Genomic DNA, 13910 nt, shown 5'->3' on the forward strand with positions numbered 1-13910 from the left:
GCAGCGAGATACTCATCTTTGTGAGCTTGTGCTTGTTTTATTAACGATGAAGTTCTCAGTCCAAGTTCTTTCTAGGGTTACAAACATGTCTTTACGTCTCCAAGCTCAGTAGATAAGGAGCCAAAGGCCACGCGCTCCGGCAACGCTTATCTTCACGGTATGAAATGTGTGACTCAAGGATCCTTAGCTTATATTGCTACGCAGGCACGCACATTTGATTGTACATGCTTTCTCTCGCTGATGTTCCTTTAGGTACGCTTCTCGTTAAGCTCTTCGTCGGTATTTTCACGTACCGACACAGTCACGGACTCCGAAAATTTTTACCATAGCATTCTTGACTTGTTGGAGGATCCTGATGAGAGTGAGGAGGTGGCTGACCTTATGACATGGTGGACTCGGTTTGTGATTTATCTCATCAACTTGAAGCTATCCGAGTTAACACCTTACATAGTCGCATTTTTCCTAATTCTTCTTCTTCGCTGCGCAGTATCAGCAAAAATAGTGCGCTGTCAAAGATTCGGGAAAAACGCGCTGCCTTGTGAGAACGGGCCGCCGCTGGTACCAATTAATTCGTATATTTTCGTAGCTGTACTATATCCTAATACAATTGATGTGGTTTCCCTACGCGAAGCTATAATTACGAACAAAATGTGAAATCTCGATCCAGATGGTAGTTTCCTCTGCAACAGAAGCTGTGAATGTAATAGTAGACATCCTCGGCCGAATACCAGCATCTTGCTAGGACTTCATAACCCAATGCCAGTGTTCAGCTAAGTGTTGTGGATGGTGGCTCCTGCCATCGTAATCAACTTGATAGGATATGATAACTCAATGTCATCCCCTGACACACTGTCATAGATGGTGTCTTGCACCATCATAAACTGCAAATGTCAGGGTAGTTGAAGACCGTCATCTTGATAGGGTTTTGCAACCCAATGTTAGAGCTCAACTCAGTGTCCTTATTGATAACCCAATGCTACCCCCCTACACACTGTCATGGATGGTGACTTCTGCAATCTGAGGCTGCCCATGTAAAGCCAGACATGGTTGGTACTTGATCAGCATCTTAATAGGGCATGGTAACTTGATATCATCTCTGGGCATACTGTCAGTGATTGATACACCCTGCAATTGGAAGCTGCCCCTGTAGCAGCAGACATGCTTGATAAGTAAATCACCATATTGATGGACCATGACAAATCCATATCACACCCTGGCACACTGTCATTGATGGTGGTTTCTGCCGTTGGAAGCTACCTATCCAAAGCTTGATAGGCTTGGTAGAAAATCACCAGATTGATACTTTAGTACAAGTCAATATTATCTCTTTGTCACAATGTTGCCCATTATACAATTGGCCGTCGGAAGCTACCTATCCAAAGCTTGATAGGTTTGGTAGAAAATCACCAGATTGATACTTTATTACAAGTCAATATTATCTCTTTGTCACAATGTTGCCCATTATACAATTGACCGTCGGAAGCTACCTATCCAAAGCTTGATAGGCTTGGTAGAAAATCACCAGATTGATACTCCATTACAAGTCAATATCATTCATTTGTCACAATGTTATTCATTATATATTGGAAGCAACCCATGCAAGAGTAGATACATCTGACAACGACACATCAGTGTGCCAGTACATTGCAATTTGATACCACAGGCCCATCAATATTATAGCTTTGGCAGATTCTACCTATGTAGTCTACCTATCTATTCCTTTGTCATGTGGTCTACAATTGTGATACATATTATTGATATTATACATTAGATAAAGCTAGCTAAAGCTTTGTCATACTGGAGCCAAATGTCTGATGCTGCTACGAGCTGGGTCAGTCGTCTTATCTCTGTTCGAACTCATGCATCAATCAGTCCTCCGGTACTTGGTGTTGTACATCAGATTCACGCTTCTCGTTGAACACAATTAGATGGGTTTCTATCACAGACTCGTGAGTACATCAACTTGAACGAGAGCATCAACAATTGATCAAGTACCACGTCACCAGTCCGCAAATTGTCGCCCATAGTGTCCCAGCCTCTTCGGTCCTTGTCAACCTACGAGCACGTGAATTCATACAACATTGGCTGATATATTTGGGATACAATCTGAATTTTTGTATTTGATTCTATCAAGGTTATGTGTGCAGTACAGGGCTGATCCTACTCTGTATGTATCTCGTGTCACATTCTAATTGTGCTTACGAACTGCGATGTCTGTAGATAGTGGCACTACTCGCGAGCATTATTAACGACGTTTCAAAAGTGCTCAAGTATGCCGAACGGTTGTGTTGAGTCATGCCCTGCCCCGGTGCCCTTCGCTCGTTAACATCTACGCAGGACACCATCGAATTCTGACACGTTGTACCTCAAGCACCGCCCCGGATGTACACAACTATACGAAAGCTCTGCATGCCGTATGCTCCCATGATGAAGAAACCAATATTGCTGATGTTGTATTCTTTTTCAGGACTGTACGATTCTTATGTCTTGAGGGTGGCATGTCACCACGGAAACAAGGCTACCAGCTTTGCTTCGGACTGGACTTGGTCAGGTGCTTCAACAAGAGTACTTGGTCAGCCGTTGTACTCTTATACTTGGCGCGCACTACATTATCCATCATACCAGAGTCCCCAGCCCGGTGCGTAGCTTTTGCCCTAGCTCATCATAGACGTCGAGACAGCGATAGGCGGAGTCTGCGCAGCTGCTGTTAGACAAGCAAAAAGTTTGCAGTCACTCACCAGATTTCAAGCCTAGTCTGAACCCAAGCTGGCCGAAGGCGGCTGCAAAATGTGAAGGTGACGTTGCGGGTGCTAGAAATCCTTACATGGATGAGAGTGACTGGGAATATCAAACAGACGACAAGCTGCTTGCTTAGGCTTTGCGAAATTCGAGCCCAATGCTTGGGCGTGACCCGGGCTCGGGCTCGGCTCAGCTCGAGCAGCCAATTGCATGGCTTAGCAGGGGTCTTCATCGTAAAATCAGCCCATGGGTATATTGACATCCACAACATCATGCCCCTGCAACTAACACTACAAGTGACCAGGTGCAAGAGGCGTTCGGCCACAACCATTGTGGGCTCGTTTCGTGCCTTTTCTTTGTTGGGTCTTCCCTACACTCATTGATGCTGCAACATACGGATACTGATATGTTTTTTTCTCCGTGTATTTCTACTTTGCTAATAATATTTTCTCGCTACGAGATTCGCATTCATGGGGGATTTTCCATTCCGTCTCGATGGTGAATTGGGCGTGGGGATTTGTGTATATATTTGCTTGTCTGGGTTCAGAACTAGGTGCCGTCGCCGGCGATGACCTTGCTTTCGTTTGTAATTGGAAAGACGAAGGGAACGAGCGCAGTTGAAACGGTATTTTGGAAGGACAGAGACTGGTCACAAATTACAATCGTAGCAAATGTTACGAACAGAGAATGCGGAAAATGCCGTTGTTTGTAATTGTGGACGAGTCGCAGAATTAACGGGTTGGCATATGACCTTGCAAGTAAGCTGTGACTTGCCATTTATATCTACAAAACTTACCGAGAGTCCTTCTTTGATATTTTGTGGGTGCCAGTAACAAACATCTTTCCTTGATCAACCCACGATCATAATGGACTTTGAATACATACCGAGTCACGATGCAGCTCCAGGGGTCTCTGGACGCCTACACTTATAACAAGCGGTCCCAGGTCCTAGTGCGCCTTACCAATGTCCGTCATCAAAAAGCTACAAGAAACCTCGGCTTCAGGTTCCATTACGACGTTGTTTCGTTTGGGCTCCGTAGCCGCTATTTCTGCCGTTCCAAAGAGGCCTCCTTTTCACTCTCCTCAGGTTACGGGCTTTGGCTGGTGCCTCACTATCCGTAAAAAGGGAAAGAGGATTCAGCTATGCTTCAATTCCCATAGTTGTCCGGATGTATGGTGTGGCACACTGGCCAAGGTCACGATCTCTTTTCCATCATATCCTGATGTTGATATGTCCCTTACCGCATCTATCGCTGTGATCCTCGGATTTAGTGGTTTTGACGCAAATGATAATCATCCGCTGATCACTTGTCCCGCTGAGAAGCTTGGAAATGTCATTGTCTCGCTGGAGGTCACCTTGACCAAAACACTGACATGCATGCCATTCACTGTACCTGCACGCGTCAGGCCCGTACCGGGTGCACCTACCAGTGCTGAAGCGCCTAGAGCGTCTCAGACCTGCTCTGCCCTTCGTGTCCTCGAGCAATCGCTCAAGACGGGAACTTCGTTTGACATAGTATTCCAAGCATACACTCGTCGTTTGTCTCTCGGCAAAGTCGCCAGACCAATTCCGATCTATGCGAGTACCGCTGTGCTGCAAACAACTTTACCAGACTTTTGTGCGTTATATTCCTATCCTTATCATGGCATGGCTGCTGAGTACCGTTGGCAGCCGGAGGAAACCTTGATTCGTTCTCCCTCTTTGAACTGTCTGAAGGCGACACTCCCTTTCACTTCGCTGGAGAGTTATGAACACGATTCTGACAGTGACCTAGATGACGATGATTTCGTCATGAATAACAACAATCTTTCACCAGTCAACAATAAATCAAACGAAGGTTTGTTTGTTCCAGCGTTGAAGCTTTGATCTCACAGCCCATCGATTACCACTTCACAGACACGGCTGATACTGGTTCAATGTCGTCTTTGTCTAGCATCGAAGGTACTGAAACTCGAAACTTCATACGTATGTCAATCTTACAGTTGTATTTCAAGAGCGACTGGACAACTGGCCATCACTTGTTGGAGATGTTGGGATAGCGCCAGTTGTGATCGGCGAGAACCTAAAGCGTGAATCTCGAGTTATTCTCGTAAAGGGTGTTGCCTGGAAGACGTAGGTATGATTTTTTTCGTGTTACAAGCGTCATTGAATGGATTTTGCAGGTGGCACGCCTTTATTTATTACTGTTACACTGGCATCGTCAACTTTGTAAACTTGCGGTCTCAAAGTACACCTGACGAACAGAGTCGCTTAGAAGATGGTCCACCACATTGCTCCCCGAAGTCTATGTATCAATTGGCTAGGAAGGTAACTCCATGAAACTTGTGTTAATGTATCTATCTGAGCTCAAAATTACAGCTTAACAATGAAACATTATCTCGACTTGCTTTAAAGGCCATTGAAACCAAGCTGTCCGCGGCCAACATACTGGATGAAGCATTCTCCAAATTTACTTCCAGGTATCGATGATCTCGTTCTACATCTGCGTGTTGCTTACTGCCACTCCTCAAAGGCATGATGCTGTCAGAGTAATGGAAATTTCCCTCCTGCTGAAATATAGGAATGCGTCGGAAGTTGTGCAAGGTCTCCCAGCTAAAATGGAAGCTGTGGCCAGGGGTAACATGCCCAACGCTGGACAGGTTCTCACTGCGTTAATTATGCAGGTGCCTGGCCAGAATTGAACCCGGTGTCGTCCGTTGTTTGGGTCTGTTCATTGCGTGGACTTTACATTGTATTACCAACTTGTAGCATTGACCATTGTTGATGCGACCCGCTTAACGCGTATCATCGAGCTCATGTCAAAATTGGAATCCTGCTCACTGTTAGCGGTCTAGAGTTACGGGATCCCCATATTGCCAGTCAAATCCTAAATATGGAGGCGTCACACACTGCACTGCCTTGCAAATAAGAGACTGTCAGAGAGGCGCCCAAGCATACTCTCGTTGTCTTCATCCACCATGCAGAAGGTATCTGATTCAGTTACATCAATCTTCCAGTTGGAAACTAAGGAAGAACGCCTTGCCAAATGCCTACAAGGGGGTTCAACCATAGTTTACAGCGAAAAGTTTGGGTTGGGGTGGCGTTTTGGGCTGCAGCACTCACAAGAACGCTGGTCTTTTGCCAAAGTGAAGATTTACCTCGATCATACCCATTGTTCGCCGTCGGCGACAGACGCCGCCACGGTGACTGTCTGCCTTAAAGATGGGTCTACTCCAGAGGTTCCTTCTTTTGACAGCAGAACGGTCTCGATTACTGACTTTGGCCATGGTCCCCCCGCGCTAATTGGCTCGTTCTCGCCGTCCGTTATTGCTGCACACCCTTACATGTGGTTTACGGTCGCTCCGAAAGCAAACTTTGCTCCAGTTATCGCTGACCCCCTCATCAATACCGCATCTGCTCTCAGGCAGTCCATGAGCAACGGCGAATTCACCGACACCAAGTACTATGCCATGTCCAAGCGTGCAACTTGGAAGTCTTCAGGAGAAACTCGTGCCGTATATGCGAATGGTGCAATTTTAGACCACGGCGCCGATGTTGCGCCAGGTCTCCCTTGTGGGTGATCTCTTATCTTACCTGGTGGACGAACATTAGTAATGAACCTATCCTCTAGCATCTATCAAAAAAAATTCTTTACTCGTTCACTACGACAACGAAAATGGGCTGATGATGGACGCCACTGAACGATATGATTATTACCTCGACAGCGACATCGACTCGGAGGAAGAAGAAGACGTGAAAGTCAAAACCGTGACGAGGGAGAAAGCAAAGGGAAAAGCACAAGGAGTGCCTAGCCAGCCCCCTCCTTATCGTTATAGCCAGAGCTATATTGCTGGCCCGGCATATTACGAGCATGAGTTGGATGAATTTAGTGATACATTCAGTGATACCACTTCCGATAGCAGTGCTTTAAGTTCGGATGATGATAGTGAGTCTGTCTGCTTCTCCCTGCGCCTGGGGTGATCTCTCGTGCTGAGTCTACTACTTAGATGACAGGTGGGCGGAATGGGCGGCTACGCGGCCTCCAGGTTTCCGCTCGACGGACACACTGAAGGCTGAACCGCTGCCTCAACCCTTTTCTCCGACACAGCGAATAGTGTTGGTTCGGAACACGGCATTCACAACGTGAGCTACGCTTTCTGACTAGCTCAAAATGACTCAAACTGTTCGTGCAGCTGGGCATCCTACGTATACTATTGTTACACTGGCCAAATTTCTTTCCACCCTCTGAAGTCCAAAGATCCGCTCAGCCGGCGCAACAACACAACTCAAACTTTACGCTGTTCTCCCAAGTCGATGTACCGACTCGCCTCCAAGGTTTGTGTGTCTCGCGTCTTATGTGGCACACCGATTAACAAGAATCCCGAAGCTCAAGAATGCACGTTTGGAAGCTCTGGCGTACCAGGCAATTAAATCTGATTTATCCTCGAAAAATATCTTGGATGAGGCGTTCTCATGGTTTACAGCCCAGTACACCTTTCTTGTTCTACACCATGATCATCGCTGACCCTCGATCACCACAGGCACATTGATATCCAAAAAATGGAACTAAGACTCCTGTTAGAGTTCCGCAACACACCCGAAGTATCAAGTCGTCTGGATCAGATCCTTGAAAGTGTTTCCCGAGGAGAAAGGCCTTATGCACATGTTATGCTTCGTGGCTTTTTAATGTGTTTGACACGGCGGGGGACAGGTGGTACGAAGTGAAGTCGCAGCAGTTATTTTGTCAGTTGTACTTGTAAGTCATGTTGTCCCAATGTTGTCCTTGTGTTGTTATCTTGTCTTCCACCTCATCGTACGTCACGGTGTTGTATCATTACTTGTAACTTGCCATCATGTGTGTACAAGGTTTACCGACTGTCAATCTACTGTAAAATTCACTACTGCAAAGTTACGGCTTAACGAAAGTTTGAAAAACAAACTGGTTATTCGAGATGAGGAAGTACATAGTAGTACACTGTATTATCGCACCGATATTAGCTTGAACCCGATGGCGTCCGTTGTTTGGGTCTGTTCATTGCGTCGACTTTGCATTGTATTACCAATTTGTAGGATTGACTGTTGTTGATGCGACCTGCTTAACGCGAGCTCGTGTCAAAATTGGAAACCTGCTCACTGTTAGCGATCTAGAGTTACGGGATTCAGTTAACTCCTAAATATAGAGGCGTCCATCACTGCACTGCCTTGCAGATAAGAGACTAGTCAGAAAGGCGCCTAAGCATCCTCTCGTTGTCTTCATCCACCATGCAGAAGGTATCTGATTCAGTTACATCAATCTTCCAGTTGGAAACTAAGGAAGAACGCCTTGCCAAATGCCTACAAGGGGGTTCAACCATAGTTTACAGCGAAAAGTTTGGGTTGGGGTGGCGTTTTGGGCTGCAGTATTCTCAAGAACGCTGGTCTTTTGCCAAAGTGAAGGTTTACCTCGATCATACCCATTGTTCGCCATCGGCGACAGACGCCGCCACGGTGACTGTTTGCCTTAAAGATGGGTGTACTCCAGAGGTTCCTTCTTTTGACAGCAGGTCGGTCTCGATTGCTGACTTTGGCCATGGCCCCCCCTCGCTAATTGGCTCGTTCTCGCCTTCCGTTATTGCTGCACATCCTTGCATGTGGTTTACTGTCACTACGAAAGCAAATTTTGCTCCAGTTATCGCTGACCCCCTCATCAATACCGCATCTGCTCTTAGGCAGTCCATGAACAACGGCGAATTCACCGACATCAAGTACTATGCCATGTCCAAGCGTAGAACTCGGAGATTTTTAGGAGAAACTCGTGCCGTATATGCGAATAGTGCAATTTTAGACCACGGCGCCGGTGTCGCGCCAGTCCTCCCTTGTCGGTGGTTTCTCATCTTACCCTGTGGACGAATAATAATGGACCTATTTTTTAGCATCTATCAGTGAAGATTCCTTACTCGTTCATTACCTCAGCGAACAGAGGCTGATGATGGATGCCGAGCAATCATTTGATTTTGACCTCTCCGACAGCGACATCGACTCGGAGGAAGAAGTAGAAGAGAAAACGAAGAAAACGAACGCGAAGGAAGTGCCTAGCAAGCCCCCACCTTATCGCAGAAGCTATTCCGTTGTGGCGGAACCTTCTGAGTTTGATGCGTCCAGTGATATCACTTCCGAGAGCAGTGCTTTAAGTTCGGATGATGACAGTGAGTCTGTCTTCTCCCTGCGCATGAGATTTCCTCTCGTGCTGAGCTGCTATTTAGACGACAACTGGACGGAATGGACGACTCGGCGGCATCCAGGTTTTCGCTCGACGGACACATTGAGGGCTGAGCCACAGCCTCGACCCTTTTCTCCGATACAGCAATTAGTGTTGGTTCGGAACACGGCATTCGCGACGTAAGCTGCATTTTCTCTGACTGCTAGTAGCTCAAAATGACTCAAACTGTTCGTGCAGCTGGGCATCCTATGTATACTATTGTTACACTGGCCAGGTTACTTTCTACCCCCTAAAGTCCAAAGATCCGCTCGGCCGGCGCAACAACACAACTCAAACTTTACGCTGCTCTCCCAGGTCAATGTACCGACTCGCCTTGAAGGTTGGTATGTCTCGCTCGTACTATATGGCACACAGATTAACAAGAATCCTGAAGTTCAAGAACGCGCGTTTAGAAGCTCTGGCATTCCGGGCAATTAAATCTAATTTATCCCAGAAAAATATCTTGGATGAGGCGTTCTCACAGTTCACAGCTCAGTACGCCTTTCTTGTTCTACATCGTGATCCCCGCTGACCCTCGATCACCACAGGTACCCTGATATCCAAAAAATGGAACTAGAACTCCTGATGGAGTTCCGCAGTGCACCCGAAGTTGCAAAACGTCTGGAACAGGTCTCTGAGAGTGTTTCCCGAGGAGAAAGGCCTTATGCACATGCCATGCTTCATGGCTTTTTAATAAATTTGACGGGACAGCGAGCAGGTGGTACGAAGTGAAGTCGCAACAGTTATTTTCTCAGTTGTACTTGTAAGTCGTGTTGTCCCAATGTTGTCCTTGTGTTGTTATCTTGTCTTTCACCTCATCGTACGTCACGGTGTTGTATCTTGTAACTTGCCACGTATGTACAAGGTTTACCGACTGTCAACCTACTGTAAAATTCACTACTGCGAAGTTACGGCTTAACGAAAGTTTGAAAAACAAACTGGTTATTCGAGATGAGGAAGTACGTAGTAGTACACTGTATATCGCACCGATATTGTTGAAGCTTCGAAGTTCTGACTACCAAAGGGGGAAAAACATGGGAACAGGAAGACGTACAAACGAAAATACAAATGGGGTCTCACAAATCATGCACCATGAATCCTCATTTCGCCCAGCCTCCTCTGCACCCAAGGAGCCCTCAACCGATTGTTCATGTGGAGATATACGATGGCCTCGTCTTTGTTCTTTAAGAACAACAGCATCATCTCCAACTTATCTTCATCTGATATGTTGGTGGCCGCACTGAGGACTTCAAGAGAGCGTGCGAAATCAGAGGGTGGCGCAGCGGGGAGCGCAAGAGCCACAGGTGGGGGTGGGGGAACAACAAGATGTTTGCTCATTTCTTGCACTGCACCGGCGAGTGCTACAATCGCTGCATTCTCCTGCTGCGGTCTGGCAGTTGCATATGACGGGCGAAAACGCGCGCCCAATGGAATGTTATAGTCAGAAGGCTGGATTGAGTGCGTTCGACAGAGCTCTTCGAGCCATTTCTGCACTGCGGGCTGGTAACCATTGCCCAATGGAGTCAATGTCAGACTCAAGTGAGGTGATTCTGCGTCGACGTACCTCGTCATGCCAATTCTCGAAGTTCTGATAGCCGTCCATATCGATTGCAATGGGGGGTAACAACATTCAAGTGAATAGATCTTTGTTATCATGTATCATGAACACGTAAGCGTTTCCATGATTGAGCAGGTCACATGACAACGAAGCAATGCTGGGCCAATGGATGGCCGTGCTCTCTTTTCACAACTACTCGCCAGCTACACCTAGTGCTCGTGGTTCTAAGGATCCGAAGGACTTGATTAAATCGATGACCCATTTGGTGTAGATAAACATAGCCCAGGGCGAGCTAATAATAGACTCACTCATCGGGAGCACACATGGGCCCGGGTTCGCTGACTCCCGTATACATGCATCATAGGTACAAGACATGAAAAAGAATCGGCATTGCGGACTTGAAATTACAAAAATTTTAATCGTCTAATACATAGCGGTGCCCACACACTAGCGCAATCGGTGACAGATGTACCATTACCATTTGTCTGCACCTGGTGTGCGAGACCACCCCACGTAATGATGTTGGCCTTGGTCTGACTGCTACTCAGAGAGCAAAGTGAGCGATTCAATACAGGCTGCTACCGATTTAAGACCACCCTGGCTTCTATTGCTTCTTAGAACTGTATAGCGTGAATTGCTCTATGGTCCCAAGAAGCAACATCACTCGCGCCACCATTACATATTTTCCGTATGGAATTTGGCATCCCCGCCTGCGTCGGCAGACACCTTGCTTGTCTCGCTTAGAGCATGTCGCTGTGATATGGTCTCTGGTGATTGAGCTGACGAAAAGCCGGAGAGGGGAAGTATGGGATCGGCAAGACTGGACGTGGCAAGACTGGACGTTGCCTGACCACTGCATGATCCCATCTACTGGCGGCGAGACGTACGAGTACTCGTCTTCTGGGAGACAGTAAACGAACATGTACGAGAGGATTTTAGTCGGCAAGAGCCAAAGAGCCAGCGCGAATCCCATGCGCGAATTTCTAGATTGAATGATATCGTTAATATAACATCCTTTGACGTGGAAGGTTGGGGAATACTAGTCTGGTCATTATCAATAAATGGCTCGATATAGCATACAAGTAATTGAGCAGGGTGAAATTTGTCGATTGACATGAGCGTAGCCGTACTGGGGCTATGTTAATGTTCCCATGGGTCCTACATTCAAATCAAGTTGTGATGTGGAACGCCGTAATATTTCTGCTGGCATTGAGCAAGAGACTAGCTCAGCTTCTCACGTAATGACCGGATGCCCAATGATGGTGCTGGCTGAAACACTAAGCGTTATTTTTTCACGAGTATAAGAGCAAATCATCTTCACCCCAAAGAAATTATTGGAGTACCTCACACCACCTCGCACAAACAATGCGCTTCTCTTTCCTCACTGTTATTATTGCGCTGGCAACATCTATAATGTCTGTCGGTGCGTGTCAGCCAGATGGCGAGAGTTGCACAGAGACCGTGGCCTGCTGCAATGAAGAGAGTACCTGCGTTCTCATTGTGAGTAGTAGTAGTTTGCATTTTCAAATTTTCACCTGATAGCACACCCTTTGCGCCTTTTAATATCAGCCGACTGGTGCTCAAATTTGCTATAATCCTGGCGATGAACCCCGCAGAGGAGGCCGGTAAATTTGTACACAGCAATACACTGGTGAGGTATGTTTCTGCTTTTCCATTGGTGATCGAATGATGTGCAGTGTCGATCCAGTCACAAACATGAAAGGCTAGAATAAGGACGATCGACGGTTTCATAAGGCTGGCAATGAATTCCACGAGGAATTCTGATAGATACAAGTATAACAAGAAAATAGGGACCTGCCGGTGCTGGACAATCGATACAGCATTTCATGGAGTATAGTCAGTAAGTAACCTCTACAACTTGAAGCTAGACAGAGACTCATCGGAAGCAATTGATCGCTCTTCAACAACTTCAAGCTGCAAGTCCTTGGTTCTCAGATGTGACCGACCACAATACCGACCAACTTGTCCAGGCTTCAGCTGTAGTTACTGTTAAAAAATGTTTCGACCGGAATTCGTGCTCAACCCAAATCGTAATGTTACCTGCTATCCTGGTCAGACCTTCCTAGCCTCTACCCGTACTATGCGATGACGGCAGAAGAGTCAATGGCAATGATGAATTAACGATAGTTGAGAGAGCAAAATACGAATAAAGTCAAAGTGTTGCGTCGCTAATGGCGATCATCTGCGTTCTGAACAGGCATGCAGCAAATCCACCCCACGAAACGAGCGCGCCATCCAGCACCGGTGATATGAGGATGCGAGGGTATTCCCGATGCCCCAGCAGTGTCAATGACGGCAGAAAGCGTCGAGATGGTGGTAGTTGGAGATAGCTGTGATGATGATGCGTTAGGTTTTTGCGTGGTATGGATTTTGGGAAGTCGAAACGAGCTAGCAGTTGGCTTCTTTCTAGCGCGATAATTTCTCTGCGCGAAAACGAGTCAGCGATAAAAAGACAACCGTGAAAGATAAAAAAACGCACAGGCTTTCCCGCTGAGCAAGGGACTTCGATCTCTCGCAACTCAATATCCGATCCATCTCGTCCGGGTAGCATACCAGATATCAGGTTTTGAATTCAGTTGAGAAAAGAGATAGAGGTCGAGTATGGTACTCAGTTTTCCCGTGAGACTTTGAGCGACGCCAGAAGGAGGAAAGCGACTGAGGATGTGTCGGCGTGGTACAAGAGTGGGGTAGTCATGTGGTCCATAAGCTTGGGATAGATGAATGCACGACTGAGGACATACGAGTCACAGGATTGAATAATAAACGGAGATCACGTACATTGGCCTCTCGCAGTGCATCGTCAAAGAACCCTGGAGGTATTCGAGGGGCACTTTTCATCTTTGGAGCTGGTCGCGGTGTATCGACCTGAGGAAGCCGTTGTCAGCATCATTTGGAATGAAATGTATCTAAGATTACAATATCTGAAAGGCCAGCTTCTCTGAAAATAGCAGAAGCATCCCAGGTATATATCTGACCGTCCTGGCAGCGAGTGAAGAGGAACTTTCCATCTGGAGAAAAGGTCACATTGGTCAAGCCGTCTTCATGACGAAGTGGTGTTCCGATGGGTTGATTGGTTTTGATATTTCATAGTTGCGCTGTCCTGCTGAGGAATGATGTGATTGCGAAGAAGTGCTCATCGGAGATAGTAAAATGAAAGAATCGACCCGGACGCGCACGTCAGAAACAGTCAAAGTGGCTGTGTCGAATTTCTAATAGTACCAGTGTAGGCTTGGCATGATTCCGCTTGAAGATATCAGGTACTTGAGTCCATAATAATCAAGTACTGTCACCATCGACGACGTGCGAGACTAGGATTTTTAGCCTAGCTACTCCGAGTCATCAGGAGGCACATTTCATCACGGATCGTGCCCTCT

At 46.8% G+C, this 13910-nt stretch overlaps 10 protein-coding genes across 10 annotated transcripts; 5 read left to right on the forward strand and 5 right to left on the reverse strand.

The window, feature by feature from the left end:
- Positions 1-78: 78 nt before the first annotated feature.
- On the forward strand, positions 79-542 carry F5891DRAFT_964425 (uncharacterized protein; the record flags this gene model as incomplete). Its single annotated transcript, XM_041376087.1, has 3 exons — positions 79-242; positions 270-398; positions 452-542. Coding segments are annotated over 3 exons (384 nt in total), but the record flags the coding sequence as incomplete, so codon positions are not given.
- A 3547-nt stretch (positions 543-4089) lies between these two features.
- F5891DRAFT_104264 (uncharacterized protein) lies at positions 4090-5559 on the forward strand. The gene is made up of 7 exons (XM_041362117.1): positions 4090-4358; positions 4412-4577; positions 4637-4681; positions 4735-4852; positions 4903-5047; positions 5099-5199; positions 5253-5559. The coding sequence occupies exons 1-7, from the start codon at positions 4317-4319 to the stop codon at positions 5419-5421; spliced, it is 786 nt and encodes a 261-aa protein (XP_041218016.1). The 5' UTR covers positions 4090-4316; the 3' UTR covers positions 5422-5559.
- Positions 5560-5588: 29 nt separating this feature from the next.
- Positions 5589-6478, forward strand: F5891DRAFT_104360 (uncharacterized protein). Its single transcript, XM_041362151.1, has one exon. It carries the CDS (start codon positions 5698-5700, stop codon positions 6298-6300), a length of 603 nt encoding a protein of 200 aa, XP_041218017.1. The 5' UTR covers positions 5589-5697; the 3' UTR covers positions 6301-6478.
- F5891DRAFT_1070133 (uncharacterized protein) lies at positions 6362-6783 on the reverse strand. The gene is made up of 2 exons (XM_041363260.1): positions 6727-6783; positions 6362-6665 (listed from the first exon to the last, which is right to left on the reverse strand). Exon 2 carries the CDS (start codon positions 6590-6592, stop codon positions 6371-6373), a length of 222 nt encoding a protein of 73 aa, XP_041218018.1. The 5' UTR covers positions 6593-6665; positions 6727-6783; the 3' UTR covers positions 6362-6370.
- Positions 6784-6800: 17 nt separating this feature from the next.
- Positions 6801-7639, forward strand: F5891DRAFT_1070136 (uncharacterized protein). Its single transcript, XM_041363261.1, has 3 exons — positions 6801-7054; positions 7107-7207; positions 7261-7639. The coding sequence occupies exons 1-3, from the start codon at positions 7034-7036 to the stop codon at positions 7442-7444; spliced, it is 306 nt and encodes a 101-aa protein (XP_041218019.1). The 5' UTR covers positions 6801-7033; the 3' UTR covers positions 7445-7639.
- A 342-nt stretch (positions 7640-7981) lies between these two features.
- On the forward strand, positions 7982-9689 carry F5891DRAFT_1197720 (uncharacterized protein; the record flags this gene model as incomplete). The annotated part of the gene is made up of 6 exons (XM_041368521.1): positions 7982-8576; positions 8632-8904; positions 8962-9097; positions 9156-9297; positions 9352-9452; positions 9506-9689. 6 exons carry the CDS (start codon positions 7982-7984, stop codon positions 9687-9689), a joined length of 1431 nt encoding a protein of 476 aa, XP_041218020.1.
- A 181-nt stretch (positions 9690-9870) lies between these two features.
- Positions 9871-10736, reverse strand: F5891DRAFT_1070141 (uncharacterized protein). The gene has a single exon (XM_041363262.1). The coding sequence runs from the start codon at positions 10611-10613 to the stop codon at positions 10041-10043; it is 573 nt and encodes a 190-aa protein (XP_041218021.1). The 5' UTR covers positions 10614-10736; the 3' UTR covers positions 9871-10040.
- A 255-nt stretch (positions 10737-10991) lies between these two features.
- On the reverse strand, positions 10992-11634 carry F5891DRAFT_1070142 (uncharacterized protein). Its single transcript, XM_041363263.1, has 2 exons — positions 11596-11634; positions 10992-11498 (listed from the first exon to the last, which is right to left on the reverse strand). Exon 2 carries the CDS (start codon positions 11486-11488, stop codon positions 11120-11122), a length of 369 nt encoding a protein of 122 aa, XP_041218022.1. The 5' UTR covers positions 11489-11498; positions 11596-11634; the 3' UTR covers positions 10992-11119.
- An 83-nt stretch (positions 11635-11717) lies between these two features.
- F5891DRAFT_104479 (uncharacterized protein) lies at positions 11718-12458 on the reverse strand. The gene is made up of 2 exons (XM_041362207.1): positions 11837-12458; positions 11718-11780 (listed from the first exon to the last, which is right to left on the reverse strand). Exon 1 carries the CDS (start codon positions 12265-12267, stop codon positions 11860-11862), a length of 408 nt encoding a protein of 135 aa, XP_041218023.1. The 5' UTR covers positions 12268-12458; the 3' UTR covers positions 11718-11780; positions 11837-11859.
- A 246-nt stretch (positions 12459-12704) lies between these two features.
- Positions 12705-13087, reverse strand: F5891DRAFT_1197722 (uncharacterized protein; the record flags this gene model as incomplete). Its single annotated transcript, XM_041368522.1, has 2 exons — positions 12705-12959; positions 13016-13087. 2 exons carry the CDS (start codon positions 13085-13087, stop codon positions 12705-12707), a joined length of 327 nt encoding a protein of 108 aa, XP_041218024.1.
- Between the last annotated feature and the right edge of the window lie 823 nt (positions 13088-13910).

The sequence above is a fragment of the Suillus fuscotomentosus genome, assembly GCF_016647785.1.
Source record: "Suillus fuscotomentosus strain FC203 chromosome Unknown F5891scaffold_130, whole genome shotgun sequence".
Lineage (NCBI taxonomy): Eukaryota > Fungi > Basidiomycota > Agaricomycetes > Boletales > Suillaceae > Suillus > Suillus fuscotomentosus.